This window comes from Lolium rigidum, chromosome 1 (genome assembly GCF_022539505.1).
Source record: "Lolium rigidum isolate FL_2022 chromosome 1, APGP_CSIRO_Lrig_0.1, whole genome shotgun sequence".
Lineage (NCBI taxonomy): Eukaryota > Viridiplantae > Streptophyta > Magnoliopsida > Poales > Poaceae > Lolium > Lolium rigidum.
The window spans coordinates 72,295,117-72,309,966 of NC_061508.1; the positions used below are offsets into that span (position 1 = coordinate 72,295,117).

General features: G+C 38.5%; 1 protein-coding gene across 1 annotated transcript; it reads left to right on the forward strand.

Moving 5' to 3' along the window:
• The first annotated feature begins 1,775 nt into the window (after positions 1-1,775).
• LOC124647150 lies at positions 1,776-3,105 on the forward strand. Its single transcript, XM_047187131.1, has 5 exons — positions 1,776-1,883; positions 2,003-2,062; positions 2,205-2,273; positions 2,451-3,014; positions 3,100-3,105. The coding sequence occupies exons 1-5, from the start codon at positions 1,776-1,778 to the stop codon at positions 3,103-3,105; spliced, it is 807 nt and encodes a 268-aa protein (XP_047043087.1).
• The last annotated feature ends 11,745 nt before the right edge of the window (positions 3,106-14,850 follow it).

Sequence of the window (14,850 nt, forward strand, 5' to 3'; positions counted from 1 at the left end):
GATTGTTAGACCATGTGGTGTTTAGTCTAATAGTTTTGATTAGAGGCTTTTTTTTCGAGGTGCCAATATGCTCGGATGGAAAACTGAATTTTCTGGATTTGCCTCTCTGTTAGTATGTAAATGTAGTGGTATATGCAAATAAATAAAGTTTTATATACAATCGTAGATGCACTATACGTATCAGCAAGCACACTGTATATGCAAAGCAGGATTTGTAATTTTCTGGATTTGTTATTTTTTGTATATACTGTCTGTTTTTCATATGTAAATGCAGTGTATATGTCGTGGATGCATTTGTATATCTCCAACTTATTTTTGTAGGGTACCGGCATACACATATAAGATGAGAAAATGCATATAGCCATATACAATGCATATACACTGCATATACAGTACATACACACTGTATATGCAGTGTATATGCTGCGTATATGCATTTTCTCATCTTCATCTTTTATGTGTATGCCGGTGTTGCTGCTTTGCTGATGTTGGTGTTGTTCCTGTTTGAAGTAGGTGTCCGACGGAAAAGGATGTGTATGCCAGTGTCGCTGCTCGCTGCCGGTGTCGGCGGTGGGTGGGTGGCGCCGAGGCAGGCATGGCGGCAGCGCTAGGGGCAGGGCGGTGGTGGAGTAGAGAGGAGAGAGTTTTAGGTCTGGGTTGGTAGAGGAAGAGGAAAGAAATGTACGGGAAGGAGAAGGGGGTGTGGATGGCGAGCAAGAAATGATGTATATGCAATGTATATGCAATGTACATGCACTGTATATGCAGTGTATATGCTGCGTATATGCATTGTATATGCATTTTCTCATCTTCATCTCTCATTGCGTATGTGTATATACAGTGTATATGCATTGTATATGCAGTGCATATGGTGCGTATATGCATATACAGTGTATATGCATTGTATTCCTTGGTAGTGACAGTGTATATTTTTCAGTTTTCCTTTTAAGTAGTGACAGTGTATATGTATATGCCTTGGTCACCTGTTACTAATAGTTGAAGCACTTTGTGTTTTATCCATTTAATAGCTGCAAGCTGTTTATTCCTTGTCAAGAAGTAATATATGCATTTTTTTTGATGGTTGAGCAACAATGTTTGTTGTTTGCCTGGTAAGACGGTTTCCGCATTGCAAATGGATAGGGATGTGCATTTTCAAGCAGTGCCATCCCATGTTAGACAAAGTTTGTGGTTCCTCATTGCTGTGGTTTCCAATTAGTCATGTGTAGGTAGATAGTAGACAATGTGGTTACATCTTCCTGTCCATTTTCCCGTCTCGGTTTGGCTTGCTGCGTTTTGTGTTGGTGCGGGCGCAGCTAGCCAACGGTGAAGCCCGTGGTGGCTTGTATATCCGTTTTGATTAGGGGTGCTTGTTTTCATCAGCCTGTTGGTAGCAGGGAGTAGCTTGATGCGTGAAGGATTGGTTAGGCAGCACTAGATAGTGCAGCTTCTTTTCTTGTTATAAAGAAGTGGATGAAAAATCACAGCCCGTTAACTGACGTGGTCCAATTTTTAGCCGTACTCTAATTGATGAATTTTTTGCATACTTTGTCTGTCAAGGTTATATGTGCATCGCATATGCAGTGTATTTGCAGTGCATATACATTTGTGGCAATGCAGTATATGCAATGTATATGCATTGTATATGCATTTTTCCCATCTTTTCATTTTTTAAGTATCATTTTATGAGGTATATATGCAGTGCATATAGGATCTATAAAGATTTGTAAATGCATTGTGTGATATATATGCTTTTCCTGTTTCATGATTGTAGAGAAATGGGTAAAGATCACACAAATCGGGATGGTACAAACAATGTTGACTCTGAATGGACTGACGAAGATGATTCGTCAGCAAGCATTGAAGAATTTTGTAACCCTACTGAGGTAATAAATTTTTTTACCCTGCCTTTTTTGTTCTGGTGACTTCAACATTAGTTTTACACTGCCTTTTTTGTTCTGGTAATAAAATAGCTAAGATCCTTCTGTTTTTTTGTGATAATCAGAATACAGTCATCAATGGTAACAACTTTGATAAGGCGCTCATAGAGTTTTACATGAAAAATGTAAGTTGTGTTTTGACTTGGTTCCCGGGTTGTTATATATTGATTTTCTTTTTTGTTCTTTTGATTTTGGTTTAAAGTGCTTTCAAAATCATGTGGGAAGGAACTATGAGAATTGATCAATAACTTCTTATTTTATTTGCAGAAAGCTAAGAGGCTAAAACGTAAAATCATGGCATCAAAATTACGTGATCCATCTACTCCCTATCACCAGGTTTGTATATCCTACAACTTTGAAAGATTCATTTGGGAATGATTCATTTACCTCTTTATGCCATTTTTTTAAAATTAATGTTCAATATTATTTTCATTGCAAGCAGTAGTTCATTTTCCATTATGTCACTCTCAATGCAGTAATTTCCCTAATATTATATATTTTTTAAATTTGCAGCCTAAGAAGGCTAGGATAGAAAATGCGGAGACCACAGTTTCAACAAGGTATTCTGGCAAATTATTTGCATCAGTAATCAGAGGATTGACTCCTAAGCAGATATCTGTGATAGAAGGGTATGGGATGGATTGCATGTTAAAGTTTGTAAAAACAGATGTTCCACTCAGATTTGTAAAATGGATAGCAAGTGTTTTTGATACAAATGCCTCAGAAATCCAGTTAACAAAAAAGTTCATACCTGTTACTAAACAAACAATTCACAACATTCTGGATCTTCCAATCGGTGGCATTGAGCTTGTACCGGATTGTGAAGCTGGTCGTGAGTTCCTCCTGTCCCATTTCCATGTTACCTCCATTCCAAATGTCAACTTCTTCGCAAAGAAGCTAATATCTGGAGAAGATTTGTCCGACGAAGATATTTTCATCTGTTTCATGTCTGTCTGTTTCACAAGCTTCCTTTGTCCTAATTCAAGCGTCTTACCAAGCACTCAATATTTCCATATATTCAAGGATTGCAAAAATGTCAAAAGATATGATCTCTCAAAGTTTGTCTATGATTGGTTAGTTAGTAGCATCAGAAGCTTCAAACAAGCAGTAAAGAAAAAGTCAAAACGCACAATCACATTTGGTGGATGCCATTATGTTTTAGCTGTGAGTATTTTTCATTTCTTCTGTTCATTTTTTTCATTCTTTTCCTCATGTATATTTCAATGCCACATATTATATGAGCTAACTTAGAACTTATTATCTCAGGTTTCATATCTTGACAGTGTGGAATTTGGTCTAAATTCACTTCCTGATGAGTACCCACGAATGCTTGTTTGGAAAGGAAACAGAATTAGGCAATATTCAGATATGGACAAAAATAGCAGCAATTCATTTGGGAAAAGGCCTTTGAAAAGATTGGTACCTGCTTCGGCGTACCAGGTTTGAATTCTTTATGTTATTTTTCTACCCTTTACATGAATTTAAGTACTGTTGCAGCAATGTTTATGTTCTTTACCCATTTTCCCTTTTTTGTTTTTAAATCATCTTGAGTTGTTGCAGGTTGACCGATCATTTGGAAAGGATTCATGTACAAAATTTCCCAAGGCTTTTAGTTCACCTTACAATTTCAATGGAAAGTTAAAGTCAATGTTTTCATCTTTCCTTACTGAAAAGGTAATTTTCTTACGATGAAAAGTATTTTTCTGCTTTGGCATGCCCTAGCCAGTTTTTTGGCTGCCTATATAGTGCTTTGGCCTGCCCTTGCTTCTGGTGACTCAGCAATGTATCATGTTTAGTATTCTTACTATTTTGAGTTTTCTCCTTTCTGTTTAACTGCTCTAGAGTCTGCATAATAAGTCATATTATAGTTGAACTAGTTTGATGAATAGATGAAGGCACGTATTTATGTAGAATTTTGTACATCATGTGTTGATTTCTGATTGAATTCAGTGACCAGGCCATACTCACACCCCCAATTCTTGCTTCAAACCCACTGTATCTGACCTTTTACATGATTCTTTTGTACCCTGTGTTGCTTTTAAGTTGGTACGGCAGTTCTATACAAATGCTAGAGTTTTCTGTCCCTCCGTGCAACATAGCTATTGAAACTGATCAATGCTAAAAAAATCCCTGCTTCTGTTTTGATTTATTGAATGGAGACCCTATTATCCTGTTCATGGCAAATGTGTCCTTTGCTGGTCAAGGCTCATTATTTCCATCAATATATGCTTCGTATGTATATGCTCTGTGTATGAGATGTATATGCTCCGTATATGACATGTATATGCACTGTATATGGGGATGTAAATGGAGTTTATATGCACTGTATATGAGTTGTAAATGCTTTGCATGCTCCGTATATGAGATGTATATATGCTGATTGTTTCCACTTATTTTTTAAATAGGCTATTGAAGATATTGTTCATGTTGTACTCACAAATAACATTGGGAAACCTAAGGATTTTGAATCATGGTCACAATCTTTAGTTTGTGATGTGCTCAGCTGTTTGCACAATCCCCAACATGTGAATGAGCGTACAATCAGCAACAACTCAATAGGTTTTTATCTGACTAAACCTTATAAATCATTTTAGCAATATAATGTTCATGTTTCTGTGTAAATTTATGCTTTTTCCACTAATTTTATGCAGGGAATATCTTCCAGTTTAAATTCCCTCAAGGATTTCAGAAAAGTCCTACAATCACAGGTAACAACAATGGAGATGAGTTGCCTGTCCCTAATGAACGTGTCAATGAGAATAGTCCCGGTATGATTCATCTTATTCTACCTTAGTTTCCTGTTTTTATATCTATAAATTTTCCACATATATAAATATTTACAGAGATTTTATTTTCAACTTTACATAGGGATTCAAGAACAAAACAGTGAACACAACATATTTCAAGGCACCAATATCCTTGACTTAGATAGTGGTACTTTCAGTAAAGGAAAGCTTGCGTCCGGTAAATACCAACAGTTGAACAATATATTATCCAAGACTATACCACATGCCTCACTTAATAAACCTGGTAATGTTTTTCTAAAATTATGTAGTTTCAAAAATCTTTTTCCCCTCCTCACTGCCCGTCATTCTTTAATTTCAACCTAGTTTCTTTTTCTGACTTGTTAATGTAGATGTCCCTGAATCAACATTCATTCAATATCCAGCAGTGATAGATACTTTTCAAGTACCAATCGGTAATTTAGTTTTATCTATCGAACTTTTTAAAGCAGTATGTGTGGTGAATAACATAATTATCTGATAATTAATTTACTTTTATCTTTTTAACAGAAAATCCAATTACATCAACCAAATCAGATATGGGTACTCATACACATGCACATAATACAAATGAGGGTCATGGATGTGTAGTTAATGACAATGTACCTGTGCAAGAAGTTACAGAAAGATCAAAAGAACTAAGCGAGACCATGCATCAAACAGATAAAGTCCTTTCCCCAATTGTGCCTGTTAGGTTATCAGAGATTTTCAGTGAGCATGTAACCACAAAGGTAATTAGATTTCTGTTAGTAGTTCAAAACTTGATGCTGTTGTTTTTATTTTTAGTTCCATTCTTGTTTGGTGACATGACATATTTATTTTCAAGGATTCCCCAACGACACCCTGTGTCAATAGTTCAAAACTTGAAGCTGTTGTCAAACACATTGCACAGAAAATCGTTGATCTATCATCTCCAGTTTGCGATCCTCAACTTGTAATTCTAGACGATGTAATGCATCTCTTCTTTTTTACCATGTTATTTTCATTTCTATGTATATCAATTCAAAGTTAAAGAAAAATCTTACACATTCAATTCTCTTTTATTTTCTATTTTTTTGGCAAGTAGTCAGTAAGTCCAGAAGTACAGATCACACGAGAGTTTAGCTTCAACCAAAAGTATGAAGCTATGTCTAAGCAAGCAGATCAAGCTTACAACAAACTGAAGAGCATTACATCAACTCCAGCTAATGGCGAAACAAACTGAAATATGTAGTTACTTGCTTCAAACAACTCATGCCTACATGTTCTGCATGTTGTCCAACGACTTTCTGCTTAAGCTAGTGGTGCAAATTTTGTTGAATTTTTTTATGTAATGTCTTGGGCCTAGGGATTCTAGGTTGGCATCTTGGGTTAGTTTTGTTCTTTCATGTAAACTATAAGCAGCCAAATAAGACTATAAGAGGCTTCCTAGAATGCTGAAAAAATAAAGGTTTTGGAGGTGCTTGTATACTATCCCAAATGCTGAACTTGATCATTGTTGTTGCCCTCTGTGTGTTTGTGGTTTTTATATATAGATGGTAGTATCTGTGTGCAAGTTATCTGTATATTTCAGTTCAGCAGAGTGAAACAATGGCTATTTTTTGTTGTCTTCCTCTCTAGTTTTGATGCCTTTTACATATTCTTTAAATGTTCGGTTATAGAATATGTACTTCTGTACCACTATACTGAGAATTGTAGTTGCTTATTGACTGATGTACTGTACAGATGGAATCACAAGATGACTTGCCGCCACCACCGCCCCTACCGCCAAGTGTGGAGCCTATCAGAGCTGAGTAGGTTGGTGACTTGCCACCACCACCACCATTACCCCCAAATGTAGACTATTAAAGCTGAGGAAGCAAGGAAATTGGCAAAGCCAAAGAGGGCCCTGATTGCTCATCCTGGTTATGGCAAGAGAGGAAACCCGATTAACCTTGTTACAAACCATTTTTAAGTTTTCTTGAAGACCAGTGATGAGTTCTTCCATCATTATAATGTAAAGCTTTCTATCCTTGTCTACACTAAGTTTTTCTAGTTCCTTGTGTTAGCATCTGTTGTTACTGACCTTTTGTTCATTGAGTGCATCAGGATATACAGAAAACGATGTTCATTAGGATAAACAAGCATAGAAGAATTTCTAAGGTAAAAACCATGTTATTTTCAACTACCATTTCAGTACATAGAATCAAAACTGCAGTACACTCATGTTCATTTCCATACATCCACTTGTTCGAGACATACTACACTCATAGTAACATTTCAAGTAACATTGTCACTACATAATATCAAAACTCCATTGTCTGCTTTATCCATTCAAACCCACATCATTTCCTGTCCCTCCATTGCTTTGGCTTGCATCTTGTTTGTTCTTCATATTCGACTTGCTACTAGCTTTTCTAGGCTTACTGTTCTTCTTTTTGCTGCTTCCTTCACCTGTACATTTTAGTCCACATTAGATTCTATTAATGACTTTAGACCAAAAATGGTAATGGCACAACATGTAGCAATTAATAAATTGTGAACTTTCCCATACTATTTTTCTTACTCTTTTTCTGATTCCTTGGATTTGACTTTGATCTTTTACGGCTAGGTAAATCATAGTGTTTGTCTCTGTTTGTGCACTTCTTAATTGTGTGCTCATTAGAACCACAGTGGCTGCAAGTGTAAAACTTCTTTTGCTTGATTGCCTCCCTTATTGTAAGCATCCGAGGTCTTCCTTTTGTGCTAGCAACATCGGGGTCTTGTAGTTCAATGTTTGTAGAGCTTGCATCACCATCATTTCCTGAACTCACATTGGTCACTGTTCTTTTGGACATATTAACTTGCTCTGCTGTTTCCAAATCCTCATTGTCCATGTCATTCATTTCCCTTTCTATCTTGTCTATTTGTTGCAGGAGGTACTGGTACTTCCTTTTATTTTTGGAAGCAGTGGAAGCTGTTCTTACAAGCTTTTTGGAGAGAATGTTGAACATGAGGGCGGGGTTATGTCCAATCATTTCTGGCTCTTTTACCAAGTGCACCTTCTCAGCTTTCTTCCTCCAACGATCAATGAAGTATTTCTCAGGAATTTCAGGTATGTTTAGATGAACAATAACTTTGAGAATGTGTGCACAAAGAATGCCATCTTTCTGAAATTTGCAACAAATACACGAGTAATCTTGTGCCAACATGTCAACGACCACCAAATATGTCCTTGGTCTGTGCTCCTTGATAGGATAGTTTGGTGCCTGAAACACATGATACAACTTTTCCTTTTCTTCCTCACGGACCTGCAACCGTGTGATATCTTGTAGTATCCACTGGAATTTCCAGAAAATACCAATGTTGTAAAAGTGATGTGCTTGCCTTTCAATGTACATCTTAGACCAATATTTGTCTTGTGCCACTTTCTTATTCCTTGATCTGTGATCACATTCGTCCTCCCTGTCATGTATGGTGTCCAAAATTCTTTGATGCTCCCTTATGAAACTTGTGACACTAAACTTTGCCCCAACTCCTCTTTTGAAGATAGCATTTGTACCCTCACTTCTTGCTGTAGTTTGAATAAATGGAAAAAACTTCGATTTGAAGTAAACTGGTGCCCAGTACTGTCTTTTTTCCCATAATGTTCCAAAATATTCAACATGTTCCACTCCATGCTTCTCAATCATCTCTGGCCAAAGTGTCTCAAATTCTTCAACTGTTAGAGAGTTGTCGATAATATCCTGGAAATCCTCATACAAACCTTGGTTTGCTTGAAAGCTTGTAGTTATTTTCTCATCTGCCTTCTTTTTGATGTGAAAAAGACACCATCTATGGAAAGCATTTGGAAAAATGGCATCAATTGCCGCTTTCATTCCTCTATCTCCATCGGTGATGATTGACACAGGTGGAACACCATCCATAGCTGTTAGAAATTGGGTGAACAACCACTCGAAGGTCTCTGCAGTTTCGTTGACAATAAAGGCACATGCAAACAGATAGGTGTTTCCGTGAGGCGAAACACCTACAAATGGCGCAAATGGCAAATTGTATTTATTTGTAAGAAAGGTTGTGTCGAAACTAAGGCAGTCACCGCATTGCTCATAGTACAACCTTGATTTCTGATCTGTCCAAAAAATGCTTCTCACTTTGTTTTCACTGTCCAACTCAAATGAATAATAAAAACCAGGGCTCTCTGCTTGTTTCTTGTTGAACATTTTCACAACCTCCATCATGTCTGTGTTCTGTAACTCCTTGTTTATTTCAGTACCATAGTTGCTTACCATCTTCTTTGTGTATGGCAGGCATTGAATTCCACCTCTGATGTATGCCAAGATATCAACAATCTTCCCTGTCGGTGTGTTTGTGTACTTCAAGGTCCTTATGAGATCTTTTTCTTCCGGTGACATGTATTTGTGAGATCTGAAGAACCGGCTTTTCGGAGACAGGTCATGATTGTGGTCAAGAATTAACCTGGTGATTTCCCAAACATTATTCTTCTCCGTAATCCTCATTTCAACTTTGCAACCTGATTTTGTTATAACTGTGCTTTTCCTTTGAGGCACCAACTGTTCTCTTTCAACTTCTCCTGTCTTGCCATGCTTGTTGCATTTCATAACAACTTTTGTGACTTCATTGTTCCTTTTCTTGCTTGTTGTTCTGTAGGAATTGACAATAGCCACTGAGAAACCAACAACACTGCTGTAGAAGTTGAAGAAATTCTGCCCTTCTTCTTTGGTGCTAAACTTCATCCCCAAAGAAGGTTTCAAATCTTCTTCTATAGTTGTTTCACCAGCACAGTCTGTTTCCTTTTCCATTCTTTCACTATCAAGAAAATTCTCAATATCCTCTACTGACAGAATTTCTTGATCATTTTTTTCAGGTGTTCCATCGACAGAAGCTTCTGTGTGTTCCTTGTTTGAACTTGTGCAACCAACATGAGCTAATTGCTGTACTTCAGAAGAAACATAATCTGCTGCAACCTGCAGAGACACATACAGAGGTAAACAACAATGGACTCCCCATGAGCTAACTAGCATTTTTCCTATGCAACTCAAAAAATCTCATGCTACTGAAAATAAATGATTTACCTCTTCTATCTCGATGTTTTCAAACATGCCAAGTCCCCATGGATTTTCATCAACCAGAGCGAGCTCAGATGATGCTTCTTGATTTGTTGGATGTGAATGAGCATAAGCACCTCTATCCTGCATTTTTGAGTAAGTCACTTTAGTGATTAGAAAAAATGCAAAATCAGTATCTTCATGAATAGTACAATTTCCAGTCATATAGCTCATTCCAAACTTACATATTCGCAAACATCATCCATTGGAACATCACTGTATCTGACATCATGGAGGTTAACATTCTACAAAATGAAGCAGAATAAAATGTTTATTCTTTTTTTCAAAATGTGACAAGAGGAGAACTATCTTGTTTCAAAATAAAAAAAGTTACCTTATAAGGGACAGACACATCAGGGACAGACACATCCATGCCCAACAGCTCCATGTATGACATAGACTGAAATCAAAGAAACATAAACATAGTTTAATACATATAGTCAATTTTATGTTTTCTCTGTAAGCATATCATGTTTTAAATCCTAAACTGACCTGTAAAGCGGGGTCCTCTTGACTGCCAAGGCAAATCATGTCTTGCATTAACTGTGTGTACTGTCCCTGTACAATTTAAGGCACATTAAAATTATTTTGTATTTCTTGCAGTGTAAGGAAATTTTACTTGGACATATATACATATTAAGAAATGATGTAAGTAATTAGCATGCACACTATATGTAAGGCATACATTTGCGACGGGTCTAATTTTCGTATGATGCCATGTAGTGTGTCTCTTATATAACAATTTGAATGCATGGGTGAGTTACTAGTTAATGGTCTGGTGTAACAGATAGTTCGTTGTGTACAAGGGGCCTATAAAGGGTTTTTTTCTTACATTTTACACAATGTTTTTGTTGACATTAAAGTATAAATGCCTTCATTTTGCCTATGATTTGTTTTGTCTATGCCACACATCTTCAGCTAGTTAGTTTCTATTCACTCTAGGAGTTGTTTCAGGTTTCTTTATGAGTTTTTTTTGTGTAGATTGTCCCCACTAGAAACGTGTACACTAGCGAACTAGTAAAAAGCTGCTGCATCAATTGTGTAGGTAAAACGTGTACAAGTTTCTTTTCTGTGTAAGTGTTTCACTGTAAATTGTTGCATTTCTCTTGGTCGATTTATAGTTCAAAGCTGCTGCATCAATTGTGTAGGTAAAACTTAGTGGTTAACAAGTGTGACAAACAACCATAAGCTTGGCAGAGAACTATATACTTGCAGTTACACCCAGGTAAAATTATGTAAAAGAAAGATTAAAATTGGAACATGCACATTTCCTGGTAAAATGATGTAAAATAAAGATTCACATTGGAAGCCACAATAGATTTAAAATAAAGATTCACAATGGAAGCAATGAGTTTGGCATTAGAAAATAATGAATCACACATTCATACTCAAATTGGCACTCTTAATGTCCCTGTCAAAATTCACAAAAAAAAGTCCCTGATGATCTTAACAAATGGCACTCTTCCTAGGCTATTTCCACCTTTTGCATATGCTACCATTGCTTTCAGCATTAGAAGTTTTACTTTACTGTGCATTTTGTGTCTGGTGTCAACTCATTGCTAGTAATTGAACATTTTGAGGATTTGTTACTTCTATAATTGGTTTGATCCACTAGTAAAAAGGTTAAAACGTGAGGACTGTCAAACCATCTAGTGCTATTTTGCAGTGTTTCTCTGAAATTTGCTTCTGTATAGCTTGCATAGTTTTTTCAAGTTAGTGTATAGCATGCTATTTAAGAATACAAACTTCTCTAAATGACATGGACTACTCATTGTGTGTGCACTCCTCATTGTATTTGTTGTAAAGTTTCCATCTTTCTGTTAAGTTTCCATCCAGTAAAAACACATTTTCCTCCCTATTTTGTTGTCAGCTATACCTATATTTTATTTGAATGGAATAAATTTAGATTGCTAAGTGTTATGTTTGTCCATTTTATCCGAAACTTCCAGAGATACTTCAAATGCGTTTTCCTAAAAACTGAACTTCGTTCTCACGTGCTCAGTTTGGTTTTCAAAATTTTGAAATAGTCGCGGGCTGACGGGAGCTGAGATCTAATTTTTTGATTTCCGTTGCTTCTCATACATCTTACTACAGACCAAAGCATCAGATTGAAGTATCTGAACTGTGATGCAAGGTGCACACATGGGAAAGATGCTACAGACCACAACATCAGAGTAGTTGGTACTGGTTTCCTCCTAATGTAATTGTCCATTCCAGGACACCTGCAAGGCTTTTAACACAAAATGAAATCTTTTTCTTTCACAGTCAACTTAGGCATTGGTACTTGTTTCCTCCTAATGTTCATGGAAATATAGTATAGGAAGAACAAATATAGTTTCCTCTTGTTTACAGGATGGATTTCATGTTAATGATGGAGAACAAATATAGTTTCCTCATGTTAAATGGTTTCCCTCATGTTAATTGATGTCCTTGATCTATGCAGGACGAGCATATTGGATCAGCAGGATGGATTTCATGTCCCTGATTTTCTTTCAGGATGGATTTTGGAGATTTTGGAGGAAGAAGCAACACAGATATTGGAGATTTTAGAGGTAGAAGCAACACAGGACAGAGAGCAGAATAGGCACCTGGCTTAGTTGGTTGTTGTCCAACACAGATATTGGATCAGCAGGTCTGGTTCTTCCATCTCCATCATCTTCTTCCATCTGCAACGTTTAGATCTGGAGTGATGGAGCTGTTCTTCTCTTTTCCCCCTCTCCTGTGTTTAGATCTGGAGAGATGGTGGTGCGTTCTGTTTCTGGAAGAGATGGGAACGTTCTGTTCTCTGTTTCCTTTTCTTGCCAAGCAAGAAGCTGGTCACGTGATGCAACGAGCTGGAGTTGTTGGTTTTTTTTGGTCAAAAGCTGTCAAGAACCAACCGGTACAAGCCCACTTTTCTGGAACTTTTGGCACAGGGACCACGAACAGCTGGCTGTTGTTTATTGGTTCAGGAAATTCGAGTGATGTCCCAAAAGAAAACACTCGGATGCCAAATAGATAGTCCCTTTTCTTATCCTCCTTAAAAAAAGAATAAGTCTTTCAGACCTTTTTTTTAACATTTCAAACTCATGTTCATGGTCTGTTTTATTCCCAATTGTTGCCCGTGTGAAAAGAAAGAAGAGAAATTGGGCCATGTTTCCCGAGAGAGACTAGAGCCTTAGAATTCAAGTCTGCTGGTCAAGTATGCGCAGGGGGATCCTTAAGTCTTGTTGATCTCGAATCTCGACTGTTTTAGAAGTTCGCCCCGTGGGTGCAGATGATCTGGTTGGATTGGTCTGTCCGGTCTGTCAGTCAGGAAAGCACGTCAAGTCGGTTAATAGCTCTGGTCCGGTTTCTAACTCGGTGAATTGGTTTGGTCTGGAGGCCCGGCAATAACAATAGCAGATAGGTCAGTTGTTCAAGTCCGTCTGGTTGATAGGTCAGCTCGGTATAGAATCTTGTCTGGTTTAAACGGCGGCGGTAACTCTAACTGTCCTAAGGTAGCGAAATTCCTTGTCGCATAAGTAGCGACCTGCACGAATGGTGTAACGACTGCCCCGCTGTCTCCGACATGGACCCGGTGAAATTGAATTCTCCGTGAAGATGCGGAGTACCAACGGCTAGACGGTAAGACCCCGTGCACCTTGACTATAGCTTCGCAGTGACAACCTTGATCGAATGTGTAGGATAGGTGGGAGGTGGTGACACACAACGACCAATCCTGAAAGACCAAGGCATTTGTCGCGCCACACCCGCGGATGCTCGCCGTTGAATTTGGGAAAAGACATCGTGTTGGAAAGCGGAGCACGAGTACCTTCTTTCTTGGTGGTCGTCAAGAGGACGAGTGTTGTCGCGTTGTTCACTTCGATCTGGCGCCTCCCAACTTAAGACTTAACTACTACTTGAACCGAAGCCATCGGGCAACCTTTATTTATTTAGGAATATTTCTCCCTATCTTGCATACTTTACTAGACCAGAAAAGCTTTCTATCTGCTTTATCTGTTACTCTCTTCCTCCCGTTACATCTTGGTTTATTGCTGCATTGGAATTAGAGTTGGCAAACAATCCAATCGGTCGGTACTTAGCCCGCCTTCTCTTTGCAGATCGAAGTAATACTATCGATGTCAAGCGATGCGTGTGCAACCCTAAAGTAAATGATTCTTCTTATATACGGGCAATGAGTTCTCGTAAAAAACTACTACCTCCGTTTTAAGAAATAAGACGCACACGTATTTCAAGACGAACTTTGACCATAAAATTTGAGCAACAAAATCTTGATTATATTATATGTAATTAGCACCGTTGGATTCGTATTGAAAAGCACTTTTTAATGATGCTAATTTCATACTAACAATCTTTATATATTTAAAGTAATTCTTGGTCAAATAAAAAGCTCGTAAAACGAGGACACCTTATTCCTTAAAACGGAGGTAGTATACAAAAATGACAGTCATTTCGCTTCGTGCTTGTGTTAGGACTGGTAGTTCCGAGGAAACAGATCGATGGTGATATCTGAGCGGCCCGTTTTCCACACACCATCCACGATTAGATTAACACGACCAGAGACAAGACGGATCAGCAAGCCGTAGCTGCCTGCCCATGGCGTCGGAGAAAATCTGGCTCCCGCCCGTCGCCGGCTGCGACCCTCGCCGGCGCGGCCGAAGCTGGCGCCACGTCGTCCTCCGCGGTCGCTGTCCCCCGGCATCACACCTGCATACGTGTACTATCACGTCGTACGCCTGTGCCCTGGTGTCCCCCCTGGCGAACGACGTTCTGGTAAAAAACACATGGACGGTCAAGATTACCCGATACCCCTTCGGCGTTGTGTATAGCGGGCCGCGCGGGATTCAGTTGTACGGTATTTTGTACGTATGCGGGGAAGACGTGGCGAGCAACGTGGCAAGGGAGAGGAGGCGTCGGTGACATGTAGACATACGTGGCGAGGGAGCGGATGCGTCGGCGCATATAAAAGCCCTCGAACCGCTCGGCCGCTTCCATTTCCCCTCGTTCCCCACTTCTCCGAACCCCATCTCTCCGCCAAAAAACCCTCCTCCCTCTCCCTCTCACTCCGCCGGTAGTATAGGTAGT

What these genes read in the sequence shown, in the direction of transcription:
- LOC124647150 (XM_047187131.1), top strand. Translation starts at nt 1,776, where the DNA reads ATGGGTAAAGATCACACAAATCGGGATGGTACAAACAATGTTGACTCT. An exon ending in TAGAGTTTTACATGAAAAAT is followed by an intron (nt 2,063 to 2,204) that starts GTAAGTTGTGTT and finishes TTTTATTTGCAG; the next exon opens with AAAGCTAAGAGGCTAAAACG. An exon ending in CATCTACTCCCTATCACCAG is followed by an intron (nt 2,274 to 2,450) that starts GTTTGTATATCC and finishes TTAAATTTGCAG; the next exon opens with CCTAAGAAGGCTAGGATAGA.